Source organism: Schistocerca cancellata, chromosome 11, assembly GCF_023864275.1.
Source record: "Schistocerca cancellata isolate TAMUIC-IGC-003103 chromosome 11, iqSchCanc2.1, whole genome shotgun sequence".
Lineage (NCBI taxonomy): Eukaryota > Metazoa > Arthropoda > Insecta > Orthoptera > Acrididae > Schistocerca > Schistocerca cancellata.
The window spans coordinates 12,192,906-12,213,612 of record NC_064636.1 but is presented as its reverse complement, the minus strand read 5'-3'; the positions used below and the strand labels follow the sequence as shown (position 1 = coordinate 12,213,612).

Genomic DNA, 20,707 nt, shown 5'->3' with positions numbered 1-20,707 from the left:
TCGCAAACCTGTTTGTCCACAGCAAAATGTCACAGCCATCCTTTTTCCAAAAAAAGAAAAAAATTCCACTTCCACTGTCCAGTCTGACAATATTAGGCCTCTCGAAACTGCTCAGCACTCGACGTGTGAGAAAGCTAACACACCTGACCTCGAAACACTTTTTCTCCCTGCAGTTTGACGTCTCTCGGCAAACCCGTTCCGTTCGTGTCGCGTACGGTAGAGGCAGTTTTAGAAGACTGAGAAGAACGCGCGGAAGAGAGAGAGAAGGGACGAGCGAGAACGGGCCTCGTGCAAACTGTCCGTCCGAGCTGCGAGATCTGAAGTGTGCCCCTGTTCTCACCGACCCCCGCACACTCCCTCTCTTCGTACACTACATCTCACTCGAACTGATCCAGATATCTCCTGTCGGCAGTACGAGGAAGCGGAGGACTGCGTATTCTCCTCGGTACTACGAGTGTAAGTACTCACAGTGGAAACTTCTGCCTCGAGCGTCACCAAAAATTGGTAGCGACTTAAATTGCAATGTGCGGAACGATTTCCTCCTCGACATCTGTGTGAAACGTGTAATTTTGTGTAGTGTGCAGAGAATTTACCACTCTATGGAGAAGCCTGCCACAGTAATTTTGGTGGTCTGTGAAGTAGGTTTCAGTCAACACATTTCCAGTACAGGTATATAATTAAAAAATCACGTACTGCACTCAAAAGTATGAAAGGGCCTATGTATGAGGTGTATATTTCAAGTATGTAACATTTTCAAATGTAGACACTTCAGCCGGCCACAAACGCTGTAACAGAAGCGTTTGTCTGTGCTTATTTAAAATGTCTCAGTTAACTGAAAGTCTCATAGTGTCTGAAGTCATTTATTCATCCATTCATTTCTGCGCAGAAGAGGCACGAAAACAGTCCAAATCTGTGAAAGCAGTGAGAATTCAATGATAAGTCAGTGAACAGAATGAGATTTTCACTCTGCAGCGGAGTGTGCGCTGATATGAAACTTCCTGGCAGATTAAAACTGTGTGCCGGACCGAGAGCACTTGCCCGCGAAAGGCAAAGGTCCCGAGTTCGAGTCTCGGTCCGGCACACAGTTTTAATCTGCCAGGAAGTTTCATAAGTCAGTGAAGTTTATGGAAAAAAACACTGTCAGTGATTGAAAACTGAGAAAATTGATTCGAACATACTAATATTTGCATCTAAGTGCAAAGTGAGAGACCATCTGTCACAAGTGAAAAGAAAACAGACACTTTGCAATTCCGTCCGTATCTGAGGAGATACATCCAGCTCTGAGGAGAATTCTTTATTAAATTCCTACAGAAGCTTTACAGCAGTCTACGTTATGTTACTGCAGGGCACTGAAGATGATGAATGAGGTGCACTACCACATAGCACTGCATTTTCTCAAGTGATACACTAATGTAAGCAACGGATGTTGTCTGCACAGGTAAAAAAATATGGGAGGCTCACAGTATACAACGAAGGTGCAAAGTCACACTACAATGACGACGACATCGAAATGGCCATTTGCTGACGACTGTGAAATGGAGCAGCCGGTTCTTACGAGAATGGACTCAGGTGTCAGTTATTCATTGTAATTAGAGGTTTCATATGGGTGGAAATGAGACGAAAATTGACTGAGGTATAAACATTCAGATAATAGTAAAAATTTTTGACACTGTAATTAGGTTTTGTTTAACTTTTTAAAAAAAATGTTGTCGGTTAAGAAATATGTCTCACAAATTGAGGGCAAATTATTCTGGAAACTTAAACGTGCTGAAACCTGATAAACACAGGTCATTTCTTTTCAATGTTATCCCTCGTACTGGGCTTGTACGGGCAATTATTAAAGTTTCATATGCACATCAATTACAGCATTCGTACGTATAAAATCTTCCTCACTCGGGAGGGGGGAGGGCGGGTGGGGGGGGGGAGATGGAGGTGCAAATAATGTGTTTTAAAAGTACAAATATCCACATTCAAATTTTACAAGAGAGCCACAGACAGGAGTAGGTTTCACAACGATTCAGTTCCTCGTGTAAGGCCAGAAGATGATGCTCACAGCTGCAAAGTGGGCAACAACTTATGGACAACGGATGTAATGCAATGAAACTAAAACCGGATCATCTGGGATAGAGGTCCGAGGAGGAACTATAACGTGAAACGGTAACTGCCAACTACTCAGACACGAGAGTTTCAACGGAGCCCGGAGGCGTACTCGGCGGTCAGAAACTGCTCGCCACAAGCGGGAAGTGCCGCGTTTGAGCCTCGACCTGTTAATATTCTGCACTGCCACCACACATTCGATAATTTTTGTGGTCGAGTGCTACAAGTAAGGAGTTCATATAAAAGACGTACCACACTCGTCGTGTGTGTGTGTTCTTCCACTGGTGAGTAAGAATAAGTGTTGCCACAAAATGGTGACAACAGCCACTTGTAGAAAAAAAATTTACACTTCAGTCTCGTATCCCGGTCGATCCTTAACGTACGACATCAGGTCCGGACCTCTGTCACAAACTGCACTCACTAGAACGTTCGCACTGCACGTGGGGAGCGCCCTGTCAGTGTGTCCAGTGCGGAGTCTGTACACGGAGGCGTCGGGGGACGTCGCGGACGCACCCGTCCAAACACGCGCCGGCCGTAGGTGGCGCGCCGCCCCCTCAGAGCCTCCAGTCCTCGGGCGGGGACAGTGGGGCCACCAGTAGGGGCGCGAGGTCGCCCGCCGGGACGGCGATCCGCTGGGGCGGCGCGGTGTGGCGCCCCTCCCGCTGCTGCTGCTGCCGGTGTCACGTCTTGCGCGGAGGCGGCGGGGGTGGAGGGGCGAAGCTCGGCGGCGGCGGCCCGATGTGGTGCGTCGAGGACGGCCCCAGCGACGCCGCCGACAGCTTGCGGTCCTTGACCGCGACGTTCTCGTAGATCTGGCGCGGGAAGTCGTCGGGCGGCCTGTGACGGGCGAGTGAGTGAGTGAGGGACGGTATTTCGGTGTGGCTCGACAGCTTATCCTAGGAGACGGACTGGGGAAAGGCGGAGCTCCGTCTGCAGCATTTGTAGATTTAGAGAAAGCTTTTGACAAAATCTATTCGAGTACACACTCTGATATTTTGGAAGTTCCAGAAATAAAACACAGGGAGTGGAAGGATATTTACAACTTGCACAGAAGCCGGGCTGTAGTTATAAAAGTTAAAGTACTCGTAAATTACGGATTGCAGCATTCGGTCATCCTTTTTCATATTTTATTATGCAGATCTAGATTTCGGCCTGAAGCTAGCTGTTGTCAGTGCACTATTATTTTCGCTCAAAGTTTGTAAACAGCTGTCGATTGGTCTTCACCTCCAGTCCGTCGAGTAGTATTCGGAGTCTCAGGTTCTCAGTTTTGCACACTGTGTTCAAAACCTGGCCGTTATTTTTATTTCTGTTTTTCATTTATATACTCAAGTCTGTAGAAGATTACTAGACAAATGTTTTCCATTGTATGTTGATATAACTTTACCCTTATCCATCTACTAGTTGTACGTCAGACGAATGGGATGATGATAAGAAGAAGAAGAAAAGGAAGAAGGAGGAGGAGGAGGAGGAGGAGGAGGAGGAGAACGAGAAAACGATTTGAAATTTTTTTAGTGAAATTCTTATAGTGTATCTTGATTCGTAATCAATTGCAAAGGGCAAGTTTTTGGAAAAGTGGTTCATTATGCACGGTTTGCTGCGAAATTATTGCCAACACGCAAAATCTTCATCAGTGTTAATGAAGTTTCTTTCCAGAGTGAGATTCGTACAAAAAAAAAAAAATATCCCTGTGCAAACCACCTTCGTGGTGCTCATAATACCTGTGTTTTGAATGTTTCTACAATCGGCATCATCCGAGGGAATGCAACAAACTTTCCAGAAGAATACACATGTGAATAAAATATCAGAACTAATAAAAGAATTTATATGAGAATGAAATATCAGAATATGAGGATTTAAAAACTACTGCACCACCATTTCCTCCGAGAACATCACACTGTAAAAGGCAGACAAAGTACCTCGAAAATACTTCAAAAACTTTGACCGCCATTTCTCCGGAAACGGCAGAGTACTTACAGATAAGCCCAGACACGCGACTGCTTATTTTAACTCGTCTCGTCCTTTTCAGACTGTCTTTGCACTTTAGAGAATTTGGAGCTCGGCGTCTGACAGCAACTTTTTCTAAAGGTGCACAAATAACTTCCAAATAACCCCACAAAATATCAACTATTTAACGAAAGTCACCGGCAGACGAGTGCACAGCACCCGCGTTACGTAAACCGCGTAGCTTCCGACCCGAATCTCATACTGTTTTATTTAAATTCTATGTTTATTATCAAATGAAAATGTTAATTAAGAAATACTGAACCACGGTTCTTAGTAAAAATACATCTTTTCATTTTTCTTTACTAATTGTACGAAAATGTGAGTATTCAGAATAAAGTAATATTTGGTAAGAAACTGCAAAACGGCAAACTAAAAATGAAATTTCCAGTTTTTTTTTAATTTCTAGAGACAAGAGTATTACTGATATGCATTATTATTTCATTTAATAATAATGCAATTCACATGTCTCTATCAGATTTCAATTTGTTTTCACGTGATAGGTAATTAAAAATAAACAGATTATTTCTTTATTAAAAATTATAATTCAGTATTCATTCATTAACTTTTCTATGTGGAAAAAAGGTAGAGGGAATTTCAAAAACAACCTCTCACATCCCTACAGGTGGTGGTATCAGGGAAAACTAGAAGTAGATTTCCTGTACCAATGTGCCTGAAAACAAATACCTGCCGAGGTACGGGCCTGTCCATATGTCACACAGTAGGCAGTACCACACGTGCTCGCCAAGCACCCTGACACGCCTTCCGGCTCTCGTTCACAGTGGACACCTCTCTCTTTCAAATACACGTGCCTCCGTTCGGGCCGCGTCTTAACTGTCGGTCACAGCTCCCGCGACATCTGCACACTGACAGTGGGTTCGGCATACGCCGATTCCTTTAAATATCCGAATAGCCAAAAATCTGGTAGACTCACGTTCGGTGAACGGGGAGGACACACTGTCTGATCTCTTCGACCGATCCGTAACCTGCTAAATGTCGCAGTGAGGTGATGTCGCACGATCTGTAGAAATCGGTGAGGTGCCCCGTCGTGCGTAAGCCGGAGTCGTCATTTTTTTAAAACGAGCTTTTCACTCTGCAGTACAGTGTGTGCCAATACGAAACTGTGTGGCAGGTCGCAACCGTGTGCAGGACGGGGATTCGAACCCGGGACCTCGGACTCTGTCCGGCGAGTGCTCTACCGGTCGAGCTACGAGAGCGCGACTCTCGACTCCCCCCTCCGCTTCCTTTCCCTCGGTACCTCACCTCTACCTTCCGGCAGTCGCAGTCTCTCTACGCAGGTAACGTTCTCCGACAGCACCGGTAACTCGTGTAGAAATAGCCGATCCGCAGCACACGTTCGGTGATGTGTACGGCCCTAGAAGTTGCCGACAATTCCCGCCCACACGCCGATACCGGAGCGATCCCGAGCCTCGGCTTCCCGATCGTTCGAGGATTTGCATCTGCCCAGATGGGCATATTGTGGTAATTTATTATGCCGTCCCTCGCAAATCGTACCTACACGACAAAATACTGTACTAAACATTAGTCACCGTAAGTAAAACAGCCCGTATCTCGACAAGTTTCACTTCCTCGACATATAATTACAAGAGATTTATTTCTAGATGCGACCGATACTCTCTACTGTAGTAATACGCGACACTGTTTTTGAACATTCTGTAAAAAAAAAAAAAAAAAAACCACCACCACACACTGTGCTACTTTGGGAAATTGATGCCCGAGCTGTGACCTGCAAATTCTGCAAGTACAGACCACACAGAGAAGGTTTGTCTGTAAGGTGGCCATGTGGGTACAGTAATAAGTAAGGACAAGGAAGTGGATACAGTACATGTTACGAAAGGAGAAGGGGACAGTAAACTCTGTCTCAGAGGGATACGTGAAGGGAAGAGCAGGCGGAGGACGGAAAGACAAACGGGTTTCAGTTTCCGAATGATGTGTCACAGGGCAGCATTAAAAATAAATTGACGGACAGCTATACATGGAGATTTAACAGACTCGATGGCAAATCAGAAAACTGACGACGACACTACGGACTGCACGTGAGAATAATCCGACAATCAGCTCAACAGCTCACACATCCGAGTTGCCGACAAGAATAATGTGTAGAAGAACACAAAATAAAACTGACAGTCAGTTTGGCTTCGGGAAAGGTAAAGGTACCAGAGAGGCAGCCCCACTGCCACACTCAATAGTGTTACCCCCACAGCCACACTCAATAGTGTTAGTGAGACTTTGCAAAGGTCGAGGGCCGTTCGTAGGTTCTTTCACCCTAAGAAAAGTGTCTGCCAGTATCAAATGGTGGAAGGCATTCGACATCTCCAGAGAAATAGATCTAACCTTTAGGGGTAGATAGGTAATTCCTCCGAGAAGGAAGTATACAAACGGAAGACCGGTAACGGAGGGCTCACGTTAACAGTGGTGTCAGGCAGAGAACCCGTCTTTCTCCACCACCGTACGATCCGCACGCCGAAGCAGCGACGACAGAAATACAAGAGAGGTTAAAGAATAGAATAAAATTCAGGGTGAAAGGATACAATCAAGACAGTTTGCTGACGAGGTTGCTACCTTCGGCAAGGAAGTATTACGGGACGTACCAAATGGAATGGACAGTTTACCGAGCACAGAATACGGGTCGAGAGTAAAATGACACAGGCGAAGAGGGCAACGTCGGCCTTAATACATTGAAGAAGAATCGAAGCATCTGAGACGTGATGCTGTAGAGAGACACTGAAAATCGGGTGGACTCAGATGGGAGGTGAAGGACTGCTCGAGGGCCGGGAGAATGGGACGCGTGTTGAAAAAGGGCGGGGAATAGCCTGTCCGTCATACCACAGGGAGCTGTAGGTGGTGAAAACTGCAGGGTAAGACAGAGACCGGAATACTTCGAGCAAAAAACTGACGAGGTAGACTGCGAGTGCTACTCCGATAAGGAGAACACGACGACTGCCGTAACCTGATTTCCCAGAAACTTTGCTCAGTGGGGGAGGAGTCAAAGTAAGAGAACACGTGTCTCGGCTATCCATGTATATTGTACCACTTCTAAAAAGTGACACTGAAGTTTTTGACATACGTTTTTAGCATGCAGTAACCTTAGCCAAAATGGTGGCATAGTAGCTAACATTGCGGGCTCTCACTTTTTCACCCCATATTCAAAACCCAATTATTGCTATTGTTATTTTTATTTTTCATTTATCTACCCATTTCAGTAGAAGATTAGTGTAGTAATGTTTTCTAGTGTATACTGAAATATGTTTGTCCTTATTTGTCCAATAGTATGTCCGATTGGAAAAAAAAAGAAAAAAAAGTAAGAAAAAAGAAAAAGAAAGAAAGAATAAGAGAACAATAAATGAATGAGAATATTATTTGATATGAATATAATAGAGGGAAACATTCCACGTGGGAAAAATATATTTAAAAAGAAAGATGATGAGACTTACCAAACAAAAGCGCTGGCAGGTCGATAGACACACAAACAAACACAAACATACACACAAAATCTAGCTTTCGCAACCAACGGTTGCCTCGTCAGGAAAGAGGGAAGGAGAAGGAAAGACAAAAGGATATGGGTTTTAAGGGAGAGGGTAAGGAGTCATTCCAATCCCGGGAGCGGAAAGACTTACCTTAGGGGGAAAAAAGGACAGGTATACACTCGCGCACACACACACATATCCATCCATACATACATACAAGACACAAGCAGACATTTGTAAAGGCAAAGAGTTTGAGCAGAGATGTCAGTCGGGACGGAAGTATAGAGGCAAAGATGATGTTGAAAGACAGGTGAGGTATGAGCGGCGGCAGATTGAAATTAGGAATTAGCGGAGATTGAGGCCTGGCGGATAGCGAGAAGAGAGGATATGCTGAAGGGCAAGTTCCCATCTCCGGAGTTCTGACAGGTTGGTGTTAGTGGGAAGTATCCAGATAACCCGGACGGTGTAACACTGTGCCAAGATGTGCTGGCCGTGCACCAAGGCATGTTTAGCCACAGGGTGATCCTCATTACCAACAAACACTGTCTGCCTGTGTCCATTCATGCGAATGGACAGTTTGTTGCTGGTCATTCCCACATAGAACGCTTCACAGTGTAGGCAGGTCAGTTGGTAAATCACGTGGGTGCTTTCACACGTGGCTCTGCCTTTGATCGTGTACACCTTCCGGGTTACAGGACTGGAATAGGTGGTGGTGGGAGGGTGCATGGGACAGGTTTTACACCGGGGACGGTTACAGGGGTAGGAGCCAGAGGGTAGGGAAGGTGGTTTGGGGATTTCATAGGGATGAACTAAGAGGTTACGAAGGTTGGGTGGACGGCGGAAAGACACTCTTGGTGGAGTGGGGAGGATTTCATGAAGGATGGATCTCATTTCAGGGCAGGATTTGAGGAAGTCGAATCCCTGCTGGAGAGCCACATTCAGAATCTGATCCAGTCCCGGAAAGTATCCTGTCACAAGTGGGGCACTTTTGGGGTTCTTCTGTGGAGGGTTCCGGGTTTGAGGAGATGAGGAAGTGGCTCTGGTTATTTGCTTCTGTACAAGGTCGGGAGGGTAGTTACGGGATGCAAAAGCTGTTTTCAGGTTGTTGGTGTAATGGTTCAAGGATTCCGGACTGGAGCAGATTCGTTTGCCACGAAGACCTAGGCTGTAGGGAAGGGACCGTTTGATGTGGAATGGGTGGCAGCTGTCGTAATGGAGGTACTGTTGCTTGTTGGTGGGTTTGATGTGGACGGACGTGTGAAGCTGGCCATTGGACAGGTGGAGGTCAACGTCAAGGAAAGTGGCATGGGATTTAGAGTAGGACCAGGTGAATCCGATGGAACCAAAGGAGTTGAGGTTGGAGAGGAAATTCTGGAGTTCTTCTTCACTGTGAGACCAGATCATGAAAATGTCATCAATAAATCTGTACCAAACTTTGGGTTGGCAGGCCTGGGTAACCAAGAAGGCTTCCTCTAAGCGACCCATGAATAGGTTGGCGTACGAGGGGGCCATCCTGGTACCCATGGCTGTTCCCTTTAATTGTTGGTATGTCTGGCCTTCAAAAGTGAAGAAGTTGTGGGTCAGGATGAAGCTGGCTAAGGTAATGAGGAAAGAGGTTTTAGGTAGGGCGGCAGGTGATCGGCGTGAAAGGAAGTGCTCCATCGCAGCGAGGCCCTGGACATGTGGAATATTTGTGTATAAGGAAGTGGCATCAATGGTTACAAGGATGGTTTCCGGGGGTAACAGACTGGGTAGGGATTCCAGGCGTTCGAGAAAGTGGTTGGTGTCTTTGATGAAGGATGGGAGACTGCATGTAATGGGTTGAAGGTGTTGATCTACGTAGGCAGAGATGCGTTCTGTGGGGGCTTGGTAACCAGCTACAATGGGACGGCCGGGATGATTGGGTTTGTGAATTTTGGGAAGAAGGTAGAAGGTAGGGGTGCGGGGTGTTGGTGGGGTCAGGAGGTTGATGGAGTCAGGTGAAAGGTTTTGTAGGGGGCCTAAGGTTCTGAGGATTCCTTGAAGCTCCGCCTGGACATCAGGAATGGGATTACCATGGCAAACTTTGTAAGTGGTGTTGTCTGAAAGCTGACGCAGTCCCTCAGCCACATACTCCCGACGATCAAGTACCACAGTCGTGGAACCCTTGTCCGCCGGAAGAATGACAATGGATTGGTCAGCCTTCAGATCACGCATAGCTTGGGCTTCAGCAGTGGTGATGTTGGGAGTAGGATTGAGGTTTTTTAAGAAGGATTGAGAGGCAAGGCTGGAAGTCAGAAATTCCTGGAAGGTTTGGAGAGGGTGATTTTGAGGAAGAGGAGGTGGGTCCCGCTGTGACGGAGGACGGAACTGTTCCAGGCATGGTTCAATTTGGATAGTATCTTGGGGAGTTGGATCATTAGGAGTAGGATTAGGATCATTTTTCTTCGTGGCAAAGTGATATTTCCAGCAGAGAGTACGGGTGTAGGACAGTAAATCTTTGACAAGGGCTGTTTGGTTAAATCTGGGAGTGGGGCTGAAGGTGAGGCCTTTGGATAGGACAGAGGTTTCGGATTGGGAGAGAGGTTTGGAGGAGAGGTTAACTACTGAATTGGGGTGTTGTGGTTCCAGAGTGTGTTGATTGGAATTTTGAGGTTTTGGAGGGAGTGGAGCTGGAAGTGGGAGATTGAGTAGATGGGAGAGACTGGGTTTGTGTGCAATGAGAGGAGGTTGAGGTTTGCTGGAAATTGTTTTCAGTAAATTCCTGTAGTGCATCTTGATTCACGATCAGCTGCAAGCACCAGTTTTGCTAAAGTGATCTGTCACGTGTGGTTTCTCACGAAATTGTTGCCAACGCATTGCATTTTCAGCATTTCTTTACCGAGTGAGATTCGTACGAGGAAACACAACTGTGGCAAACTTGCCTCCGTGTGATGCTTGTGGGGTTCAGGACTGTCGTGTTTCAAATGTTTCTACAGTCGGTATCATCCGTGGGAATGCAACAAAACCTGCCTGTAGAATACAGATGAGAATAAAATACAAGAATTAATATAAAAATTGATATCCGAATGAAACATAAGCGGATGAGAATTCGAAAAGGTTGTAAACCCTGGAAATATCGTACAAAGTATATTATATAATAAATTTAAGACACTTATTGTACAACCTAAATGTAATTTTTCAATTAATATAATGCCTTCATATTGCAAAACTCGGTAACAAATATCTGTAAGTGCTAACATTTTTAGATTAGGCTTTACCGTGACTGTTCCTGCATTAAATGAAACAACAAGTTTACTGTTACCAGTCACCGTTTTATTTATTTCCATGACGTGTTTCGAAGGTTTAAACCTCCATCATCGGGTGGATTTACATTAGTTAGTATTACATTTGTGTGTGTGTTGTGTTACGATTTTTGGAGGAACTTGTGGCACTGCCTAGTCGAGAAACACGACACTATTTCAGAATATGGTTTACGATTACTTTAGCCAAAAAATTAAACTGATATCTAATGGTAAACATTACCCCTTGCCAGCTTAAAACTGTATGTACATTAACTACTGGCACAAATGTATATCTGTCTGCATATTTTATAGCATTAACCAATGTATTAGCCCAACATTTAGGCAGCTAATAATCTTAAGACTGCTTGCCCTCCTTCTGCCTCCAGCCCCTCACATCTGTTTATTAATCTTAATCAAAGAGTGTCATCTATGCATGATTTTACTGCTGTAGCCGATATGATCACTGTAATTCAAGTCTGTAACATTTCACCTAATTGTTATCCACAAGTATGAAGTTTAAGCCATTTTAACATTTCACCTGATTGTATAAACGAGTACGAATGTTTAGCTGTTTTAACTTGTCAATATTGGATTTATATACCACCTGAAGTACACACACATATATTCGACACCTCAAAACAAACACCTCCAAATGCTTTAAACAATTATTCGGTAATAATGTTGCTCCGATGTATATTCTTTGCACTTTGGGATTATGCCTTCTCTTCTGCTATACGAACCTTGCACCCAGCTGATTGCAGGTGCCATATTTCTTTGCAAATGTGGCAGTATACATGTGACGTGTTTCGAGAGCAAAAGGAACCTGCGACGCCTGGAGGTACTCTGGTTTACTTATTTAATGTTTACCATTAGATATCAGTTTAATTTTTTGTCAAAAGTAATCCTAAACCGTATTCTGAAATAGTGTCTCGTTTCTCCACTAGGCAGTGCCACAAAATCCTCCAAAAATCGTAACACAACACACACACAAATGTAATACTAACTAATGTAAATCCACCCGACGACGGAGGTTTAAACCTTCTAAACGTGTCATGGAAATAAATAAAACGGTGATTGGTAACAGTAAACTTGTTGTTTCATTTAATAACAAATATCTGGTAGTAACCTTCAAATGGCGTGGGTACATAATTAAAAAAAAAAAAACATAAAATAAAATAGACAAAAACAATAATTAGGTTTCGGACACGAGGCACAAAACTAAGAGGCCGCAGCAATAGCCACTGAGCCACAGTATCGGCCGAGACGATCGCAAGCTAAAAGGCGGCCGAGTTACGCCGAAAAGTTAGACTGTCATTTTCTCAGAAACAGTCGGAGCCGAGACACGCGTTTCCTTATTTCCGCCCCTCTTCCACCGAGCAAAGTTTCCGGGCTACCGAGTTACGGCACCGGTCACGTACTCCTCGCGAGGTGAAAAGGTCGGCACGGGAGTGGAATTTTTAGTGGGTGACACCGAACTGGACGGGAGACCGTCGGTTTTCCGACTGCGCGCACTACCTGGGCAGGTGGGCGTCGGACACGGCCCTCGCGGGCGTCCGCACCGGCCGCACGACGGGAGGCGCCGCCCCCGCGCCGACGCCGACGCAGGGGCTGGCGGGCAGCGACGTGGCGCCCTGGCGCTGCGGAGGGGCGGCCGTCAGCCCGGCGAGGGGCAGCGAGCCGGGCACGGCGAGGGCGCCGGGGGCGGAAGGGTGCGGCGGCAGCGGGGGCGGCGGCGGCAGCGGCAGCACGGGCGACGGCGACGGCAGCTCGTCACTCGAGTAGCGGATGTTGGTGTACTCGCGGCCCAGCTGCAGGCTCTTCTGCGGCCACGGAGGAAAGGACACACAAATACGTACTTAAAATCTTCAAAATAATGGTGAACATAGTCCCAGAAATAAATCAAACGAGTTATAATCCTCCAGTGTTTTTTTTATTTTTAATTAATTTTTTCTTTGGGAGTGGTGTGGGGAGATAGGTGCAGATCCTTGTCCCACTACCACCTCGTCTGGTATTCAGCTGAAGAGAGCTGTCTGGGACGGATGTACAACTGCTCATTCTACTTGCGGAGTGGAAATTGCAGACTAGGAATAGCTACAAAGGTAGCAAAAAGGTACCCCGAAGTAACTGCTCGTACTGCTTACCACTGTGAAACGTGGTGCCCCGTTAGTGAATAATCTGATACCATTTGTATTTTTCGTACTTAACACTTATTTACTAACAAAAGGTGTTTCATTTTACCAAGTTCTAACGCAGTTGAAAGTTTTCTTATTATTTGTATTTACTCTCCGCTGAAGTCAATTCTTATAAAATTTTACATTACGTCAATAGCTGCACACAAATGAAACATAATCGTCATTTTGACACCTTCCTAATAAACTTTCGGGAATAACAAAAATTTTATTTAAAAATTAGTTCGTACATAACTGTGAGGAATGACATAAAACACTAGCAAAACTTTGAAATTTTAGAATGAATCTACATGTAAAATTATCAATCTGAAAAAACAAATTTGTAATTGACTAACTCCCTTATCTATTTTTATTAATTATTTTTCGATGTTTACGAACAGTTGTACTTCCAAATATTAATACTTAACATTTAATCGCTCAAAACCACTCAATATTTGTTTCCAAATCGATAACTGAAATTGTATTCGAACTTCTCGACAAAGTAATACAGTTTTGTATTACACATTAAATAAAGCTGTCCGCGACGCGACAGCTTTGCGGACACCGGGCACTGCTCTATTTTCTAGGTGCGGCCCCACTAGAGCTGATCGAGGTCCCGAACTGATCCGGGTTCACGGAGCCCGTCCCGGGGGAGAAGAATCGCTTCTAGAGTTGTTCATCCCCTTGCCTCCGTCCCACATCTCAACTAACCTACCCAGACAATTTCACTTTACTGTTTGTGAAAATTGCACTGTCCGGAAGTAATGTTCCGGAACATTTCACAATCTGAGGCTGTGTAGAACAGTGTACAGTGAATATAGTGCTAACGGAAGCTTTGCTCGATTACTGAAATGTTTGATGCCGTCTAAATTTTAGCCACTTTTGAGCTGATTTTCCTACATAAATTATACAGTTCATACCTGTCGGTGTTTGTACATATTTCCAACCGTCAAAGACAAGTTTTATGCAAATATATTTTTCTACTCTTATTTCGATATTTTACCAGGTATCGATCTGATACCCTGAAAATTAGTAGTCAAAACTGTTGAAGTGTAAGATCTGAAAAGAAGTCTACATTAGATACAATAGCTTTTAATTTTCAGTGTTATACGAAAACAAAATATCTCGTCTCTATGTATAGTTTTATTAATTTTACTACTGACAATGAAATCACTTTTATAAAATAACAGAAAGTTTCAATTTTTCACGTTTTCGAAATCTGTAACTCTTGTTACGGACAGTCAGGCCCATAAATCTTCACTTAAATATTTAATCTGAGAAAACTACACGCAAATTAAAACTGTCGAACAGTTTCAGTAACAGAAGCTATCTAAATGTTAATACAATTTACTACCAGTCCTCGAATGTTCTAGGACGTACGTTCACGATATACAGGGTGATAAGAAAAAGCATCAGACACTCACTGAAATGAGAAAACTAAGTCCAGTAAGCACGGGTGTGGAAATTCGTACTTTCTGCGACGAACGAGTGTTTATGGGAGACGTTCGACGTGGCGTCAATTTGTGGCAAACCGCACCACACCAAAAGTCGAGGGGGACTGAGGCCTGGAGAATGAGCAGGCTGACGTGTCACACTCCCCCGACTCTGTACTGAACTCTGTCAGTCAAAGTGATCATACATTTCAGTAATTCTAACCATTTGTGTACTGTCATGCCACTATATGTGGAGTACCCTTCACTGTAAACGTACGTCTCCTCCTCGTCGTTGCAATTTTTACAAGCATCAGTGTACTACGGGGAGTTACAGATTAATGCGGACTCCCGACCGTTACGGAACCTGCTATTTTTCACGTCTAAGAAACGTTGCCGTGACAGGAAGAGGTGATAAGTGACAGTAGAAGTTCCTAGGGTCGACTTGGAAATGAACCAATTTTATTAATAGCTCACACTATTGTAACTGGTGAACACAATTTCACGTATTCTTCCTACTAATGAAGATTACATTTGTTAATCTGAAAAGCTTTCCATTTTCCCGAATGTCATCTCGCTATTGATTACGAATGGAAATGTTAAATAAACTGCTACATAAGAACTCGTGTATAATTGTTTCTGCATAGCAAAACAGACTGCAACCAATTTACAACTAATGTAATTCTGCGAGTAATCGCCGAAAAACCGGCAAACCTCGAGGTGGGGGGTGGACCGCACAGTCGTTAACCCTCTGTCGTGCAGTTCGGTCGAGGTCGGTTCAGAGTCGAGGTTACGTCAGAGTCTGGTGGCCACGAAAAATAAATTGTGACATATCAATTTGACACCTTATTACTCCGTTAAAAATCTAAGGATCTATAAATTGTGTGAAGAAAGTTGTGTGTGAAACTTTAAATTTCTTACTGTCACAATAGCCCCCGTGCTGCCCGCGTATCTGCCGTTATATCGACTTTACGCCCTATATCGAAAATTCGAGTTTCATTTTTTCTGAATGTTTATACGAGAAAGCAGCATTAAAATTTATAGGCAAATCACAGGAAGTTAGGATACGTTCCGCTTACAAGAGGAGGGCCACGGGACGAGGCTCCCGCGGGCAAATTAATGTGACGCTGACCCTGGAGCGATCGTACGGTCGTGACTCACTCGGTCTCTGTGGATACTGTCGTGAAGTGGTAAATGCTACGCTGTACTCTCATTCTCTGTCGAGGAATGCAATACAATGGATTAGCGTACGAGGCAAACTGAGCAAACTTAACACACACACGTTTAATATTTACATCACATTCAGGTACGTATCGGTACAAAATACACGTACAATTGGTGTTTACTCTCAAATGATATTAATCGCGATTTACTGTCCACATTTTACACTTCATTATAATTAAATCTTTTTGAAGCTACTCAAATAGTTTGTACTGTAATACCTCTGATGTAAAACTTTGGCAACAGTTGTATTACTGTGTCGAACATCTTCGTGTAATCTGTGGTGTTACGGACCTCGTGTTGTTTCGATGTGATTAGCAGAGGAGATTATTTATAAATGTGGAATACAGAAACAAGTAGCCAGTGACAATTCATTTATTACAGTGAACAGATAATAACTGGAATCAATTTTGTGAGCAGGAACATCTTCCCTTCAGACAAAATGGTGACCGAATGAAAATGGGCGACCAACAAAAATTAATTAAAAGAGCATTTTAATAATCTGAACTTAAATTCGTAAAAACTGAAATCTCTACATTTTATTTCTTCTCAAGATATGATAAAAAATGGAACACTGGTCAGCGTTACAGCAGATCTTGGCAAGGTTTGATAAACATTAGTAATTAAATTATTTCTGTGTTGCAAAAATAAGAGGTAAGTTAGAATAAACGTAAAAGCCTACGACACTGTTGCACAAAATAGGTCGTGGACCACCACAGTACGTGCCAAAATATGCCAAGGGAAGATGGCAATAAGGCAGCTCGACTCTGTCCCCTGGAATCGTCTATAAACGTGCTCTCGAAAGTATTGCTACACACAGTGCAGAGATATGGGACGGGAGTCGAATAAGAAGTGGAGGAGGGAGGGAGGGAGGGGAGGGGGGGAGGGAGGGAGGGGAGGGAGAGAGGAAGAGGGACTTTTGGGGAAGAGGTCGTGTGGCCGTGTGGAGAACAACACAAGAAGTGTGACTATAGAAACCAGGAAGACAACACCTGTTCCAATAGAAAGAAAATAGCTGTCGTGAATCGGCCACTTCGAAAGGATGGACTGATGAGACAGGTAGCTAGAGAGAATTTAGAAATGGACTCCACGAGGGTGACAGAGGAGAGGACGTGCAGAGGGAACAGAGAACGAACGTATCTGTGAGGCGACAGAAGGAGACCGACCGAACAGAAAGAGGGGCGGGCAAAACGGGAAGTGAGCAGAGGCGACAGCCATAAATGGCACGCACGGTGTGACGACGGTGCTACCGCTGTGCACAGAGAGGAATCGTAACTGAACGAGAATGATTGTAAAAGCAAAATTACAAACATTTTACGAACCTCTCTCAGGACACGACATAACAGATTCCAGAAAGACACATCACATGCAGGTGGCTACTTTGCATACGAGATGGGGGGACAAAAAAACCGAAGAATTCAATCTTGAACCATATCCGGTATTTATTGATTTTAAGAAAGGTTTCAATACATTTGACAGGAGAAAACTTTGGAAAATACTGAGACAAAGTAAAACCTCATCACACATCATAAAAGCAAATCAGAACATATGAAGGCAAAATGTGATAACTGTCGGAACGGAAACACACTGACAGAGGAGTAAGATAAGTGTGCTGCCTCTCGTTGCTTTTGCTCGAGATATTCGGGGTGTCTCAAAACTTTCGGGTCAAACTGGAACAGACGACAGCAGCTCGAGAACCGATTACACTGAGACGGGGAACCGACGGTCCAAAATGCGTATCTATTTTGTTACGGAGATACACAGCATACACCGCACGACAGCTATGTGGCTCACAGCAATCGTTCGACCGCCAGTGTCGAGCACGTGTGTCAGTGACTCTGCACGAGTCGTCCGACACGACGGATACCTGGCACCGGGGACAGTGGTGCGCTCGCGGCACAGGCAAATGCACCGGTGCGGTGCGTTCTGAGAACTCAGTCGCGTACTGCACGTCTCTACGGCAGTTGTGGGTGTCTGCTGTTGCCGTGCACACATTCGGACTGGCAGTCCGCATTCTCCCTATGTGGTGCACACTGTTATATCCGTAATATAATAAATATGCATTTCTGACCATTGATTCCCTACCTCAATATACCGTATTTACTCGAATCTAAGCCGCACCTCAAAAATGAGACTCGAAATGAAGGAAAAAAAATTTCCCGAATCTAAGCTGCACCTGAAATTTGAGACTCGAAATTCGAGGGGAGAGAAAAGTTTTAGGCCGCACCTCCAAATCGAAAGAAAGTTGGTCCATTGTCATAAGAGACACAATTTAGGTCGAATGAATGACGATACAGCTACAGTAGTTTGGTTCGAGTTGTAAGCTTAGCAGTTAAGCTCTACCAGGTAGCCATTGCTATGCGTCAGGTGCTCCGTCCGAATTTATATGGGTACCCTTCCTTTTTCGCATACTTCGTCTGGTTTCAATTGATTGTTTATTTTTCTTTGACCTGATAAGTGCCGTTCTCTTTGTTATAGGTGTTTACATCACACTAAGCTGAATATGCATTACTGTACTGTGTCGTGCACTGTTTGTCGCATTCTGATAGTGCGTGTTTACGACCTGTCGCCACTCGCGGCATGGCTTGCTTTTGTGCGCGCTACCGCGGCTTACAATAATAATAATAATAATAATAATAATAATAATAAAAGAGGAATCATCTCATTAGTGAAACAATGGCAAGAGACTGCTTGCCATTTGCTGTTACTTACACTCTTTCTTTGATAATGATCAACAAGAACCAAATAATAGACTGCGTATGATACAAGATGTTCTGAACGAGAGTTTAGCAAAAATTTTTTGCAGACGCCTCTGTAGTACATTACATTCTGCATAGAAATTAGTCATCTTAGATTTAAAAATCTTGTCAAATTACCATGCTTCATTTCTGACAGTGTCATATTAGGCATAAGAACAATACAAATATAAACATGACACGATATGTATATTATTCCGCATTTGCTGTTGTCTCACTCTAGTTTCGTTGTTTATTAGGGAGACAGGATTTAAATGAGATAGCAGCAAACACGAAAGAATACATGGCAAAATGTTTATATTCGTATTATTCTTATCACGAAGAGAATACTGCACGCGATTCACAATTCATAAAAGTTCCTATAAGGAACCATCTCTTCTCACAGGTAGGAAACAATTTAGAACGTAGAGTTGGCCATATTGACAAACATCCCAAACAGTCCTGCCAGTCGGATTTTCGTAGTACATTGAAATGCTGCTACATTCGAAGATGCACAATACGGAATTTGTATTTACTTCGTTTGATAATGTATGAAAGTGCAGTGGTCAAAATTCGAGGCAGAGAAAAATGCCTGTGTTAGCGCTACATATATTTAACAGCAGAAGTTAGTTGTGGCGGCACCTACCAACATTTTCCAGAACTTCCACTTACTTTGTACTCGATTCTAAGCCGCAGACAGTTTTTTGGATTACAAAAACTGGCTCAGATTCGAGTAAATACGCTAACTTAAGGAGCCCAAACACAGCAGCAAGTCCCCGTAAATAGATCTGCACGTATCCACTGAAGAATAAACTGTGCTTCGATGGAACAGCAACAGCCCGGTGTACTACGAATTGGCCTCCCCGAGGTGTAACCGTCACTGCCGACATTTATTGTCGACAACCGAGATACCTCGCAGAGACAGTTCGAGAACGACGACCGGGAAGACTGGGCAATGTGACACTAGTCCACACTGACAAAACACATCAGCAAAATATACAGGATATACCCAAACTCTACAGATAAATTCTCGAGTGCACCGAGAAATATTTTCGGGGTATTTCGGAGTAAGGGGCCCGATGCCTCCGACGGCTCATTACGGAGACTAATGTAATTACGATTTATTCACTTTGTTACCTCAGTGCCACAATTTCTGTGAAAATACCCCTTACAGTAACCAAAATGTACATCAAACACAGAGTAATGCAACCGTCCTCGGGCAGATGCGAGAGCAGCAATACGCGGTCGCCCTCAATGTGGCAACAGACTGGCGTAGCGTCGTCGGCTCGCTCTCCCGGGGCATGCGGTGAACCCGCAGACGTGGTACGTGTCGGACGACTTTCCGCCGGTAAACCTCTCCGCAGTACTGCCTCGTATCGGTGTCGATGTACGACTCGCAGTGGCAGACAAAACAAACCCGAGACGGAACTGACCGACTGGCGAATGCGGGCCCGAGCGTGAAGAGTACAATTATAAGTGGAAACTACTATACGTGAACAGGACAAGTCTGGTTCCGTAGGAGACGCACAGCTCGCACCTTCGACATTCACGATGTCGTGCAGATATTTACAGGGCCGCACATATACAAGGATCGATACGGGTGAGAAATCGAGTGAGATGCGATTGATCTGTAACGAGGTGCTAGAGACAAAAGATGCCTTATACTGAACTATTCAGAAAATATCCCCGAACAGCATCAGAAATTCTCCCCTTGATCAGCAGCTGCATTCGTCGAGAATAAGTTGCCGAGGAGTGAGCGGGCGCACACGTAACGGGTCTTTGTGACGGAGACTCTACGAACTGTTCGATACCGTCTGAGATAGCTTTTCGGTATACCACATTACACAGAATGCAGTATCTAATGAAACACCTTTTTCTTCACAATTTGTGATCAGATGCTAATGCGTACATTATGTACATGATATATTATAATTAATTAGCTTACCAGCCTGCAAAGTAAAAGTAATTAGCCAGAATCTGTTATTACCAGTAATGGATTATTTCAAAATCATAAATCTGATAACAGTTATTGAAAAACTAATTATGTAACTGTTGAAAACAACAAGTGAAGATGTCACAGCAATGTTAGCATCGAATTCCACCTCTTAACTAACTAGCAAATTAATCACTGAAATTTGATTATTTCACGTAAAGCCAAATTAACCATTCAAAATGTTTCACGACACGAGATGTAATTAATTTCACGTAGTACCCTAGGGAATAGTGTTACAAGAGATACGAGACTCAGAATGCCTGTAATTAATTTTGTAATTACGCCTTTGAGAAATTTGTGATACAAACAAA

General features: G+C 44.1%; 1 protein-coding gene across 1 annotated transcript in view; it reads right to left on the bottom strand.

Annotated features, from left to right (window-relative positions):
- Positions 1-1,912: 1,912 nt before the first annotated feature.
- Positions 1,913-20,707, bottom strand: part of LOC126108424 (tyrosine-protein phosphatase non-receptor type 11-like) — a 249,182-nt gene continuing 230,387 nt past the window's right edge. Inside the window, exons 13-14 of the mRNA XM_049913636.1 lie at positions 12,563-12,669; positions 1,913-2,934 (exon numbers count right to left, since the gene is read on the bottom strand). Of these exons, the coding sequence (XP_049769593.1) occupies positions 2,778-2,934; positions 12,563-12,669 (264 nt within the window). The 3' untranslated portion in view covers positions 1,913-2,777. The remainder of the gene's footprint in view (positions 2,935-12,562; positions 12,670-20,707) is intronic.